General features: G+C 37.8%; 1 protein-coding gene across 1 annotated transcript in view; it reads right to left on the reverse strand.

The window, feature by feature from the left end:
- Nucleotides 1-5,188: 5,188 nt before the first annotated feature.
- The window catches only part of HCRTR2 (hypocretin receptor 2), a 34,834-nt gene continuing 25,387 nt past the window's right edge, over nucleotides 5,189-14,635 (reverse strand). The window contains exons 5-8 of the mRNA XM_056344207.1: nucleotides 10,082-10,302; nucleotides 8,575-8,696; nucleotides 7,328-7,528; nucleotides 5,189-5,672 (exon numbers count right to left, since the gene is read on the reverse strand). Of these exons, the coding sequence (XP_056200182.1) occupies nucleotides 5,479-5,672; nucleotides 7,328-7,528; nucleotides 8,575-8,696; nucleotides 10,082-10,302 (738 nt within the window). The 3' untranslated portion in view covers nucleotides 5,189-5,478. The remainder of the gene's footprint in view (nucleotides 5,673-7,327; nucleotides 7,529-8,574; nucleotides 8,697-10,081; nucleotides 10,303-14,635) is intronic.

The following is a 14,635-nucleotide window of genomic DNA, read 5'->3' on the forward strand; positions in this document are numbered from 1 at the left end:
CCGGGCGGCAGGTGCCGGTGCGGCCCCGCCCCTTCAGCACCCGCCGCGGGGACAGCGCCCCGCCCGGCCGGCCCCCCGGACCCCGGCCCCCCCGGCCCCCGCCCCCCCCAAACCCCCGGCCCCCCGGCCCCCCCAGCCTCCGGACCCCCGGTCCCCCGGACCCCCGGACCCCGGCCCCCCGGCCCCCCCGGTCCCCCGGACCCCGGACCCCGGACCCTCGGCCCCGCCCAGCCCCTGCCCGGCCCCCCCCCCGCCTCCCCTGCCCCCCCCCCCCTCCCGGCGCCCCCCGGCCCCCGGCCGCGCTGCGGACCCAGTCCCGCCACCCCCGAGGTAGGTACTGCCCCTCTCCCTGCCCACCGCCTTCGGCCAGGAGCGATGGGTGAAGCTGCCCCCACCCCGCCAGCCGCCCTCGCTGCCCCCGTCACCCCCGCGCTTGCCTCGCCCCGCTTGCCGCAGCAGCAGCCAAGCCGTGGCCACAGCGGCCGGCGCCCAGAGGGGACCCGGTTCTCGGGCATTTCCCGGGGGTCTGGCGCTCCTTCTGCCTTCGGTTCCCGCCTGGCTTCCACAGAAACTAACGGAGCAGGTCTTTGGCGGCTGCCTGTTGCCTCCCCAGGAAATGCCTGTTGCTATGTCTGATCATCCTCCGTATGCACTTTTCAATGCATTTTCGTAGTGAACTTTGTTTCGTCTCAGATGTGGAACAGGATCATGATCTGTTAAGGAGAGAGAGGAACTATGCAGCATGTTGGACCACAGACCAGAGGAACAGATAACTACTTCGTTGTCTAGACCCATACTTCACTATGGATCTGACTTCAGAAGTTGTACTAAAATACATCAAAAACCAATTCGGCATACAAAAACCAGCATCTGACTTGGGTACTTAAGAAAAAATAAATCAACCCTCAAGCATACAATGATACATCTGCTGGCTTCACTGGATCCTCTTTGTTTTTGCACTGGAAGGAGGAGGAAACAACAGATCCCTATTGATCTCTCCATGCTACTTGTGAATCTTGTTTTCTCAAATTTCATATCACATACAGGACATTTTTCATTGGAATTGATCATTGAATACTTCAAACAAAAAGATAACAAAACTTCCAGCACAGCTAGTAGAGATAAGAGATACAGTGGGTGAAATTTGTCCCTATTGGCAAAGCAAAACTCAAGCCAAGTCCAGATTTTGCTTATTTTTTGTTTAGCTCAGAAAAATTCAATCCTGCGTATAATTTCTTATTTTTTTAAACCCAAGTTTTAACTTAGTTAACTTATTGCATTATTTAGAGTCTTAATGCCAACATTGATAAATACTTGTAATATTTTTTCTTTTTTTTGAAAGTGTGTTCAATAAAAATAGAATACTATTTCATCCAATATATCCAACAGTCAGAGAAAAACCTTATTGTCAGGTGAAAGGAACAGCCTGACAGATTAATATAATTTTAGCTATAGAGAAAATTTTAGGTTGGAAGGCTAAAATTGCTTTGGCATTAATCCATTGTAACATGCAGCATTAGGTTGTGATACATTTTGCAGCGAGGGCTGAGACAAGCTAATGTGTAGCGTACTCCTTCCTATAAAGCAGTCTCCAGGTTAATGACATGCATCCATTTTGCTAATATCAGAGAATGAGATGGTGCCCTCTATGCAGTCCAGAAGAAAAGGGAAAAAAATCGCCTTTTTGGAGGTGGAGAGGGGGAGAAGTTACCTTGCAGTCATTATGACTGCCAGGGCACAAGCTTATCACTACAGTGACAACAGGAAAGGAGAAAGAGGTCAGGATACCAGAACTCCAAGACTGTGAAATATGTTGAGAGACTAAGTGCCAGAATGATGGTGGCACAACAATTTCTATCTGCAGGAACAAATATGTTGTGATTTAAACTCTATGTCTTATGATGCTATGATCAACCAGAAACAATGGCATGCAAACTCCATTTCCAGTGCTCCTGAGTTGTTAATGGAAATATTAGAATACCAGAACAGCTACAGGTAACAAAACCCAGTTAAAGCTCAGCTTTCAGATAATTTTCAATACTTATACAACGGATAAGAAATGCTCATTCCTCACCTGACCTTTTTTGATGGATAAGAAACCCATAAGTTTCCTTAAGATGCTTTAATTTCTGCCACATGCAAAAGGCATTAAATTCCATATTGCTCTTAAAACCTTCACCTGTCTTCTCACAGCCATTTCTGTCCCAATGAATAATCACTACTCACTATTGGGTTTATCTTTACTGAAAACTGCCAGTGATTATTTTCATTAAAAAATAAATCCAGCTGGATAATATTTTGAATGTATCCAAATACTTGGATCTTTCTGGAGTAAAAGGTCTTAGAACTGACAAAAACCCCACCACTACTTTACACAGGTCATCAACAGATTTTTAAATGCTTATGAAGTTTTTCTGGTGGTATGGTGCCTGAAAACATATCTGAGCTAAAGAAGAATATGTCTAGATATTTCTCAAATTTTGTAAAGCTAACAGAATAAATATATATGAATGTTTGCATCAAAAATATTTATTTCAAAAAAACAAATTTTTGAATGAAAAATCTTTTTATTAAAATAGCTGAATCTTTAGTTTGATAACCATATTCTCTATCAAGAATTAGTTAACACTTTCTATCTTTAGAATTTTATATCTTAGATAAGCTCTGATCATATCATTTGTGTCTGAAAGATATGCTATTTACTGAACAAAAATCGGGCTACAGAAAAACTCAGAATCATTTGTCAATGAATGTCTCATCTTTTATTTATATTCTCCACACAAAAATTACTCTTAAGTTAAAGTTATTCCTAGAAACATTGGAATACTTTAATTTTGGAGATCTAAGTGAAAATAAGAAAAGAGAACAAAGGGAACAAAACAGAAGTTTTCTCTTACAAAGAGAAAATTAAGGCCAGGAGCTCCATTTCTAACGATGTCACAGAAGACCTGCAGGAGCCAAAAATGGCCGATGACATTTAGCGGTGTTCCCACCACAGATTAACTAACACAATTTATCCCACAGGCATTAAGGTAGAAGCAAAAAGACAATTTGTGTTGGCAGGTGGTATTTAACCCCTCATTGGAAAGATGCTGCTTACAGTTTTTCAATGAGCATCGCTAACATTACTATTTTAGCTCCTAGTTAGCTGGCCCAAGTCAGAAATACTGTGCCCTTTCCCTTCCAGTTCTTCTCACAGGGATCTTGGCAAGTTTTACACATTAATTGTGGCCTGTTATGTTCGAAAAGTATACATACTCCCCTTTTATACTGACAAAGTTTTCTTAGATAACTATTTACTTTCTACATTCTTGCGCTCTCTTCAAGGAAATTTCTTGATATTTACATTCCTGAAATAAAAGTACAGGTTTGCAAAATTTTGACATAATTGACATTTTTCATCAGTGGGTTGAGGCAACATTTTATGGCACAATTAAATGACCACTGAGAATTAATTTGAAATTAGATTACTAGTTTTTAACTTTTTGACTTCTAATTTACTTACATGAACAGAAAAAAAAAAAAAAGACTTTTTGTATTCCATTCTCCCATCTCTGTAATATCATAACTCACTAGCTGGTTGTCCAATAATTTCAAATGATATAGAAAAATTATATCTTGTTCCACACCATTTAAGTATACTACATTTCCTGTGGCTGAAGAGCAAAAATAGCCTTCTAATGGTAAAGGAATTGCAATAGCTATGTAATCAAATCCTGCTGTAATTTCCACAGTTATCTGGGTTTTCTTTTCTTAGAAGAGACAAAGATAATTTCTTGAAATAACAATGACATAATAGCTATACTCAAAAATTAAGCTTACAAATAGGAATATAGGAATTCCTATGTTTTTATTTGATGTTTAAACATTGTTTTCATTTAGGTACTTCTTTTTATTTTTCTTTTAACAAAAAAAGAATATTCTCTTTTTTATCTTTTATTGGAAAACTTTAATATACAAACAAATGCATTTTTTTCCTCTCACTTTACACCAGTGTAAACTAGAAGTAATTGCAACAATGTCAAGTAAAACAGCTGTTGGGGGAGGCTAAAGCATAAAGTGACTAAGCACTTCATAAAACTATAGCTGTCATGATAGTACATCACATGACATTGGGTCAAAGTAAAACCTAGAAAAAATATTTACATAAGGTAAGCAAATAACACTTTGTCTATGAATAATTGGCTTTTCAGAAATATTTGAATGTTTGAGACTGTCTTCTTTCTACGTCAAATGATTTTTACTGAAAAACAAGTCCTCCTGCCCATCTTACCTTTCCTTTTGAAAAATCTGAACTGAAATGCAAGAATAGTGCCCCAGGGAGTGTGTAGCTCAGGTTCTTTTAGACTAGCCTCTTTCTAACCGACAGGCCACATTCCCCTAATAGACTAAGTTTCCAGTGATGCACCATGTTCATTCTTTAAGAAGAAAATTTAAAATGCATGGTAGGAAGCTCCAGGCCATGGAGCTTATCCCATGAATGGAAAATGGATAAATGATTACTTGATCTACTGGTCCAATGAGATATCACCTCTATAATTCCCAGAGAGAAACACTGTATTTTAATCATTGAAAAGTCAACATTTTCTTGGCATATAAATCAGTTTACTGTTTGTATCATTAGTATTAAATGGCAGCTGAGAGAAAAATCTTGAAAGCAAGAAAGATAACCAATGTTTTCTCTTATAAAAACCCTTAGAGATCTTCTAGAGCAACACTTGCAGGCATTATGGACTAAAATGAGCTACCGAAGTTAAAATGTTCTGTTCTTCAGGGGTGCTGACATTTGTTATTCCTATTGGCCTGAGTAGGAATTTTGAGCTTATAGCACCTTTGAGCATCACATAAGTTTTATTTAAGTAGTTATTTTTTAGGCACTCGAGTTTGAAGAAAAAAAATATTTGGCTGTTTAGTGTAGTCTTATGAAAACATGAGTGATTTGCAGCACTTTGGATTCACATCTTAGAAGCATGTCTGTGCTTAGCAAAGTAATGTGGAATCTCCCCACATCAATCTGAAGTGAAAGTTCCACAATGAACGTAGAATTTACTACAAGTGAATTTTTTTACTACAAGAAAAAGAAGTGCAAAGTAATTCCAGAATATCGCTAGTGCATAAGCATTCCTTGTAAATAAGTCACTGATTCATAGAAACGGGATATAAATAAATGATGTTTGAGACTTCTTTGAAATACTTAGGGTTCTTTATATGATACATTTTAGAACATTCCACAGCATCTAAAATATATAAAAATAAATATCTACAGTATATACAAAGTATGATACAATCCAGTCTTTAAAAAGACTTGTAAAGACATGTTCTTTAGCTCATACTGAGGTAAGTAGGTTTCTGTAAAGACTGAGAAGAAATAGGAGAGGCAGTTGTTTTGAAGGAATCCCTTTGTCCCATTGCTGTAGTCTGTAACACAGCTAAAAGCATGTGCCATTCTCTGGTGGCCTTACATGTACTGAGCCAAAGTCATCCTTGCTGTAACTCCATCGAGGTAAGTTTTGTTATACTAGGGACAAATTTGTCCCAGTCTGCATTCTCTGTGTTGCCAGTGCCTTCTGCAGAAATCCTCATGGCTTCATCTAAATTTGAAGTCGTGTTCATCCCTGGTATGTGGAGATGCAGTTCCACTGATTTCAATGGGCTGAGTGTAGCTGGGATACCTGTAAGATAGAGTTTTTAAGATTATTTTACTGTTTGTATCAGGTAGCTGACTGGCTCACCCTGTGATTGTCACTCTCTGAACACTATGCAGGTAATGATCTATTAACAAAATGGGCTGCCAGAAAATGTTACTAATTGCACTTCTAAATGTCAAATTTAAGACTTCTTGACTTAAGTCTAAGCAGATTTCTGATGCACAAACCTCAGTTTTCTTACTTTTAAACATTTTTAATGTGTTCCATTACTTATTATTATTTTGTAAATTGCCCTGTGGTTCCTTATCCAGATGCCACTGTGACCAGCAGAGCACTACAGCTTCCTGTGTACAAGCCAGTCAATCATAGAATCAGAATAGTTTGGGTTGGAAGAGAACTTTAAAGATCATCTAGTCCAACCTCTCTGCCATGAGCACAGGACAGCAGGGAGAAGAGAATTATGACAAATAACAGATGTAGAGTAAAACATAATCTACAGCCACAGTGTCATCTGTGTTTCACGGCTGTAACCTTGCTTATGCCATACATATAGGAATGGCAACACTACTGGAGAAGAGCAAGCTGAATGCAGGACAGCAAACCCCTAAACATTCTTTCTATAGTAAGTGAAAAGAACAGACTTCTTCAGAGGTAATTAATATAATTATTTTTAGATACGTATTTTAGGAACACATTAGCTCTTCTTGGAGATACCAATTTCTCTGTTATCAATATACAGCTTGTATAGTCCTAACCTATAGTGTCTGAGGGAACTTCTGGACAACAAAAAAGTCACATCCCTAGGAAAGGAGGGATGAATCCTGTACTTGCAGTGTCTTGTAAAGTCCTTCTGGGATATTACATATAATGTAATAAGAAATAGAAAAAAAAATGTAGGCCATTTTTTACCTATTCACAAAGCTAGGGAACTGCACAATCATTTCACTGTTTACCCAGAACTGGGAAAGTTTGAACTTCTGCTTTTCATTTCAGACTGTGTTCAATTGTTTATCAACCTGTACTGCAGAAAAATCAGAAGTAGCTTCCCAGCTGTTCCTGAACACATACAACACCCACCCAACATGAAAAAGAACAGAAAATATGAGAAAATAAATTAATGTGAATTTCTTATCTGATCAGGCCAACTCACACCAGAATGTGTGGTAAGCAAATAATTTGAAATTGTCAAGGATGTTCAGGTAGTTCAACCTGTACACCCAATTTTGGTTATAATAATTGCTATTAAATATATCACAACTTCAGAGAATTAGCTCTGAGTAGAATACAGCTGTTTATAAAGACACTGCAACTCCAGGGAAAACAATTTTCATACTTTCAGGTACCTGTTCTCTATTTACTTAGGAGTCTAAAGGAAGCAGGGGTTCAAAGAAAATATTTATATAAAATATGATTACCTTACCCTTTCCCCAATTGCAACTCAGCTCTTGAAATAAATTAGATTAAATTTTGTTTCATCAATATATAACCAAAGTTGTAGAATATTCTATAAGATATTTTTTGTAAGTTACTTTTCTTACAGTCAGCTCTTAATTATGAACACTTCTCTCATTGCATTGTGCTCAGATTCAGATATTGTTGTATGCACAATTAAATTTTACTTCCACAGCACCAAAAGACATAGCGACAAGTATACTACCAGTGGGTAATAGGTGCACTACCATTTGCTGGAAGTGTGTTTATGTTGGTCAATACAATATGTTCTGAAAGTTTTGAAACATTATCAAAATTGCTGATCTGGGTGGTCAACGATTTCCGACTCTCTGTACTGGCACGACCTCTGGTGAGCCGTTCATCATGGTGACTGCGAATGCCAAAGATGCAACAAGAAAATGCTGCTTTAAATTCTTCTCTGAATTTCCCTGTCAACCACAAAAAAGACTCATGAAAAAATCTGTACTAGAAACCGTGTTTCATCAACTTTATAGATTAGAAAAAAAAGCAGCTATCTAAAGCAAAATTAACCCAAAACACCCAGATGTTCTTCTAACGCAGAAGTAGGAAATCACAATTTCAACACCCTGGAGAAAGAGAAAAAATATAACCTTTGTAAGAAGATATGTGAGGTGTAGTATGAAGCCTAAATTATCCTTGGCTAGACAGAACAGACAAACTAGAATAATTTATGAAATCATGTCACGGAAAGTCTGTTGATTAATAACATATCTAACAGAAACAAGTAATTGAGCAATCACAGCCTTAAATGACATGTGAAATGAGAGGGCATGACCGACTTGTATTTCAACCTGAATACATTTTAAAAGAAGATTTAAAGTGTTTGGCAACCCAGTAGTCTGCTCTGGGGCTCAGAGCAAATTGTTCAGATCATCCTCACACTATACACCGAAAAAAACTGCAGCAGGGAAATAGTGAGGATCAATAGACTTTTGCCTCCCTGTATTTTGCTGTCATTCATGGTTTTGAAGCTGATTCTGTAGTCCACAGCCAAATAAGACAAATACAAACTAAGATAAATCTATACTGTACATCCTGGCTGGTTCTTTGCTCTTGAACCTAGTTGGCACAGTTCAGCCATGCAAGCACTATTAAAGACTCACCACCTCCAAACCCCAGTACCTGCACATAACATGCAAACTAGGGACAGTCCCTGGCCTGTGCTGCCTCCCAGGCAATATCCAGGGAGACCAAAGCCATGCCAGGGAATTCTCTACCAAATTAATGGCATGGACAGTCAAATTCAAGCACTTGGACTCAGGCCCTGGCACTGTTTAGTTTAGTTGTAGGTAGATAGCCTAAAGGTAATACTTCAGGCAGCTTGTTCCAAGAAGAGGATCTAGCTCCCACTGGAGGAGCTGGGCTGATGTTACACAGTCATTAATCTTACTTGCTATGGCTCATTACATTCAAACTATACATTAAATTTAAATTCTATGTAACTGTAACTTACCACTGAGGAAGTTATAAATAATAGGATTGGCTGCACTGTTTGCATATACAAGCCAGTGTGAGAACGTGAACCAGGCATATACAGTTTCTCTATCATCGGCTTGATTAAACATGCCAAAAACCCTACAGAAAAAGAAAAACAAAACTGAAAGATGGCAAAACTAGAAAACATGTAAAAAGATTTGGTGACTTCTAGACTAATTTTATCTCTGATGACCTATTTGCAGTATCACAGAAAAGCTGATTCAACAGTGCTGGCTTTCTTGAGGCAATGAAGTCCTCTCCCTGTCCCTCAGCCTCCTGTCTTGGTGGTTTAGCACAAAAGAGACAATCAGCACTTTACTTTGCAATGGTGCAGATGCATCACTTTTCTGCTAAGTAACCAAAGTCAGCTGGTGTCAGATAAGCCAAGGAAAGAAGGGAAAAGTTGCTTTTGACCTATTCACATCATTGAGGTTCCCTGCTCTAGGCCCACTCTCAAATAAACATGGGCTTTGGAACTGAAAAGTCACTGAGCTGGCCACAAAGCTGAGGGCACAGTAGCAGCTTCTGCCCTCTGGAGAAATCTGCTTTTCCCAGACTCCTTATGCCTAAATTTTGCTATTTAAGTGAAAATCTAACTATGGGTCTACTCTGCTGTTGTAGTCGAGGCAGCCTGTGCAGTTCCTCTGTGATTCAGATTGTAGGTTGCCTGAACTGTCTTCTGGAAGTATTTCTTCCTCTCACATTGCCTACCAAAGGACTTGAGGATTAAAAGTATTCAAACTAGGCCTCAGGAAAGCTCCAGAATTGAGTGGCATTTATTTAAACCTTCATACCCAATGTGAACCTATTCCTTTAAAACTAAAACATTACTCAAGCACCAGTAACAGGCTGCTTATATTTTAGGATGTTCAAATCTTCTGCTAATAGGTCATTATTTATCAGTACTCCAGAGGGCTCATGAGATATAACTATACCAAAGCCTTAGCCTGTCAGGCACTGTACAAAAACGAAAAAGCATACACAATTATGTCTCAAATGAACTGGAGAGAAAAGGGTAAAAAAGAAAAACATAGCTTTGTAGGCAAACTGAAGAGTTAGCCTAAGGTGTCGAAATTGTACGTGACAGGGGTTGGGTTTGAACCCAGCATTTCACAATCCTGGGGGCGAAACCACAACACTACACCCTCCTGCTAACTTTCAGCTGCTGCTGTAGGTAAATGCACTTCCAGGGATGCGTTTACACAAAACAAGCTGTAATCCCATGTAAATGACAGGTTTTAATGAGGAGACAGGCTAGACCATTTTCATGAGGAAGAGCTTGTTAAAAAGGGTTCCACAATCTGGTCTTTGGTTTAAGTAGTATGGATAAATTAGATTTTTTTGTTGTTGTTGCAACTGTATGCTTATTTTCAGTTTCTTTGTTGAGAAATAAGTAAGCTTATCCTTCAGAAGTATCTGCCAGAATCACAGGAAACTCATAACAGAGGATTGTTTTTACACAGAAAGCTCTACCAAGTGTTTACCTTTTCAATACATTGAGGATGCTAATTGGTAGATAGCAAAGTGCAAAAACCAGGAGGACAACCATTAGCATACGTGCTGTTTTCCTTCTTGCACGAATCTGTTTTATTTCAGCTGCCACAGCACTAATCTTTGACTTCGTTGATTGTCCTAGCACTCGGGGCTGTGCTGAGGACTGCAGAGGCTTCCATTTTTTCTGAACAACAGAAGAAGTTCCTGGGATCTAAGAAAGACAAAATAAGGGGCACTTTGAAAAATTAGCATTGCGGGTAGCTTTAACAAGAAAAAATAGACATGTTGACGTACGCAATGTAAGCTTGCAGGGAAAAGTAGGGTTTTTTAATAAATTAACTGATGTAGCTGTAAAAACAAACCCAGTTTTGGACACACTTCAAGGACTGCAAAAAAATTTGCGTTTTATCCAAATATAATTGATATATTTATGTTTTCTTTACTTCCCACATACCTTGTGTTTTCAGACTATCACACTTACCATCCCTATTGCTGCAATTATGTTGTTATAAAGTTGCACATTGAATGTTTTGTTGTATGGCAGAGTAGTTTATCCCATTAACATGCTGTTAATTTTAAATACTAAACAGCTTTTCAGCATTGGAAAACAAAGATTTAAAGCCTACATAGTTTAAGTGCCATAAAACTTCCAAATACTCAATCTAGATGACAATGAAGCAGCTAAAGAAAACACAGCCGAAGTATGGATGTCTCTGCAAAGCTCTTCAAAACTGAATGTATATACAGTGACAGAGGGGAATCATGGAAGAGTACCAAGACACAGGAAGAATCAGGTTAGCCAAAGACACCTTGCAATGGGTAGATGTAGCACCATGCTATCAAAAGAAAAATCTCTGGTTTTGTTTCCTCACATTAGCCAAGCCAAATAAAGCAATTTTGCTTCAGTTCTTCAAAATTATTTCCTGCCTTCAGCCAAATGTGAAAGACTACAGATGGCAGGGAATTTCTCAGAGAACTTTATTACAATGACGTTAATGATGTTTTCAATGTTACACATTGTGAAAACCTTTTGGGTAGAAATATAGCTTTATTCATGTGTAATACAATTATCTGTGAGGTGACTAGTGTCATGAGTGTAAAATAATTCATGTTTAAATGTATCTTAAAAATTCAAATTGTCTATTGTAACAGTTAAAAAATGAGGACTTTTCCACACAAACTGACCAGAAAAGAGTGACATTTTGGGATATTTATTTCAGAAAAAAAGTAAGCTAAAAAGGGAATACTGTTAAAAGCATGCACATTCAGAATTGTTCTAGAACAGTCATTATGTTGGTTTTGGTTTATTTTTTATTCTCAATAGCTTCTTTGCACAGACAAGCCCTTAATTCAGCATTTTTGTGCACCATCAAACCTGATTTACAACTATTGGAACGTTTTGGCAAAGTTGTGTTGTAATGAACAGGAAATCAATGAAGCAGAACAAGGATTATGTTATAACATTTATTTTTTACTAATGTGCATATGGACTTAAAGCAAAAAAAAAAAACCCACCTTGTACTTACTCCTACTGCGAGTTCCCACTCATTCTGCTGAAATCAGCAGTATCAGTTTCATACCTGGACACGTCTGTCCTACTGCAAGGGATTTACCCTGCTTGGCCGTAGGGTGCAGTACTGCAATGTGTCTTTGCCACACACTGCTGAGGTAATATGCTGTCTAAGATTCTGATTCTAGCTTATCAAGGGTACTTTGATGTTCTGTTCTCTATATTTGAAGCAGAAGTTTTCCTTCCTTTTCAGTCATATTGAGTTACCATATTGTAGCAAGAACTGGAGATAGAAGCAGAAAAATTCAGCCACGTCTCTCCCTCATGATTATGTCAAGTATTCACTTAAAGAAATCTGTGACCAGCTTTCATGTAGGTAGGAGCAATTTAGATGAAGAGACACGTTATTGTGGCTCAAAATTGTGGACGGTTATTTCTACAGAAATGCTGGACATGACTGCATGGTTTGTACCTTTGTGTGATGTCTTTTCTGGTATTTAAGCAGTGTTTAATACCAAGAGGTGATCAAAGGTAGAACTATGTACAGTCTCACTGTACTATGTATTAAATTGCTACAACTTAAGGAGTTTGTACTGCTACTGTTACACCAATATGCAATAATACAGCAAGACTTTTATCAGGAAAGAAAACCACAGAAGAGCTTTATACCCACAGATGCATAGCTGAAACAGTAGGTGTGGCACTTAGGGACATGGTTTAGTGGTGGACTTGGCAGTACTAGGTTAATGGTTGGACTTGATGGTGTTGAAGGTCTTTTCCAACCTAAATGATTCTATGATTATGTATGTACAAGTATACACATGCCAGCATAATACATATTTGCTTTTCAATAATGAATCAGTTATAGAGATAATTGTGGAGAACTTGTGTAATTCCAATGATCTACTAAAAGACACTAGGTGTGTCCAAACAGGTACTAACCGTTGCAGTTATTTTCTTATGTATCTTTGCTCTATCCCGTCAAATTATTGTCATGAGGTTTATAACCAGAGGAAAATATAATAACAACTTGCAAAGATTGGAAGGGTGTATTTTACCTGCCAAAATGAAAATCGGTAGGGTTCCTAGTTATTGATAGGAGTAGGCTTCAGTGTCAATGCATTTGGACATCAGTAAATTGAGGCATAAGGTATGGAACTTCATAATACAAATTATGTATCAACAGTTTTATCGTAAGTCCATCCGGTCTTATTCATTTGTTCAGAATTTTTAATCTACTTAAATCCACAAGAGAACATAGCCTTCCTTCTAAGTCACTACTTCCTTGCTAATAATTAAAATAAATTACTCAAGATCTGTTGTATTTGTGGCATGATTGTTCTTGTCTTTACAAAGTTGAATCATTAGTTCAAAGATTGCAAAGCTTATATTCAAAAAGCTGCTTGAAAGACACAATCAATAATTTTAAGGCCTATTGCCCAAAGTACGGTAAGGATAGCTTGTAAATCTATCTTACCTTTAGTCATCTGAAAATTTGCATGTACAACGCACTCAATTTTAAAAAAGAACCTTTATTAAAAGCTTAAGGCATAGAAGGCATCTGCCATTTGCTGTGTTTATTCTGTCATGTACATCTGGAAGGCTTATTGCACCTTGCAGTAGGATCACTATATTAACTGAAGTTCTGGTGAACAGCATGATTTCTTAATTGAAGCTATTATCAAATAATACATTTAAAGCACTGCATTCATTTGCTCTACATGACTGATTATGGCACACCTGTTGCACTTAGAAAAATGCCTGATGTCTGCAGCCAAGTCACAGTTGATAATAGATATGCTGTGGTTTTAATTTCACTTAGTGCAACCTCTTATACATAGTGCTATCATCTATGCTAGGAAACGAGACAGCTGTAATTTTACATCATTGATAGCACTAAGCCTGTAGCATTATTTGTCTTTTTGCCACTGAAAAAAAAAAAAAAAGGGATCATCCTAACCTTGTCAGCATGCAAGATGTACATAGAGAAGAAATATTGTTAAGAAATAGCTCAGCTAATACAATCGTGGGAAAAAAAAAACAATAAAACAAATAGGTTTCCAATCGTCCAACTTCTGCTCTGAATCTGAGCCAGCATTTTCAAGCTATAGGCAGGTTAAGAACAATTGTTCTGCATTTAATTAATGGAGAGTTTGAGAGAACAAGTAAACTGTAAAGAATGTATAGAAGAGAGGGTTAAGAAGCGATATGGTGATAAGGTCATTGGGTACTACAGGACAGATAACTATTCAGCAATACTGAGCATCTTAAAGATATATTAAACTGAATTTAATTTCAAAACTAACCAAGCAAAACCTTTGTTCTGGGGAGCAGTCCCTTCAGATTGTAAAGGATAAATTTTACCTTCAAGCTACCTTGTTATTTAAACTTGTAAGAAATTACAAGCAAGTATAATAATTTAAAGATAAACAGCAAATGGGGTTTAATCTAATCTGATTAGAAGTGAAAATAATTGGTATTAGGATGTATTGATGATAAGAGAATGCCTTAAACCAGATTTGTTTTTTTCCTGTTTTAGTTATTTGCAAGAGACTTTGTTTTCTCAGTATAAGATTTTATTTTTGCTTTTAACATATGTATATTTAGAAATCTAAAATCTGCTTGTGATTTCTCTGATGGATCAGTTTAAACTGCATGAAAAATGCTCCTGGTATTATTGGTCAGGACAGGCTAACTCAAATTTGGATGGTATCAGACATAATGGTGAAACTGAAACGATTCACACAGATATCTTGATGGAAATGTCAGCCACTGTTAGAGCTATTTGAGAAAACAGGAGAGGGAATATCTTGCATAATGTCTTCAATGGGATGAGTTTATTGTCCTTTACAGAATGACAGGGAGGGGGTAGGAGAGAACCACAACTATAGATAAATCCTGAACAAAGCAGACGACAGCAGAGAGAACCATGGACTGATGCATGACAGATTAGTGTTCACACCCAGGAAACTATTCTCAGGCTGACACAACGTCAAAATGTTGGAGGGGAAAAAATATTCCTGAAAAAATTCAC

The sequence above is a fragment of the Falco biarmicus genome, chromosome 6 (genome assembly GCF_023638135.1).
Source record: "Falco biarmicus isolate bFalBia1 chromosome 6, bFalBia1.pri, whole genome shotgun sequence".
In the NCBI taxonomy this organism is placed as follows: domain Eukaryota; kingdom Metazoa; phylum Chordata; class Aves; order Falconiformes; family Falconidae; genus Falco; species Falco biarmicus.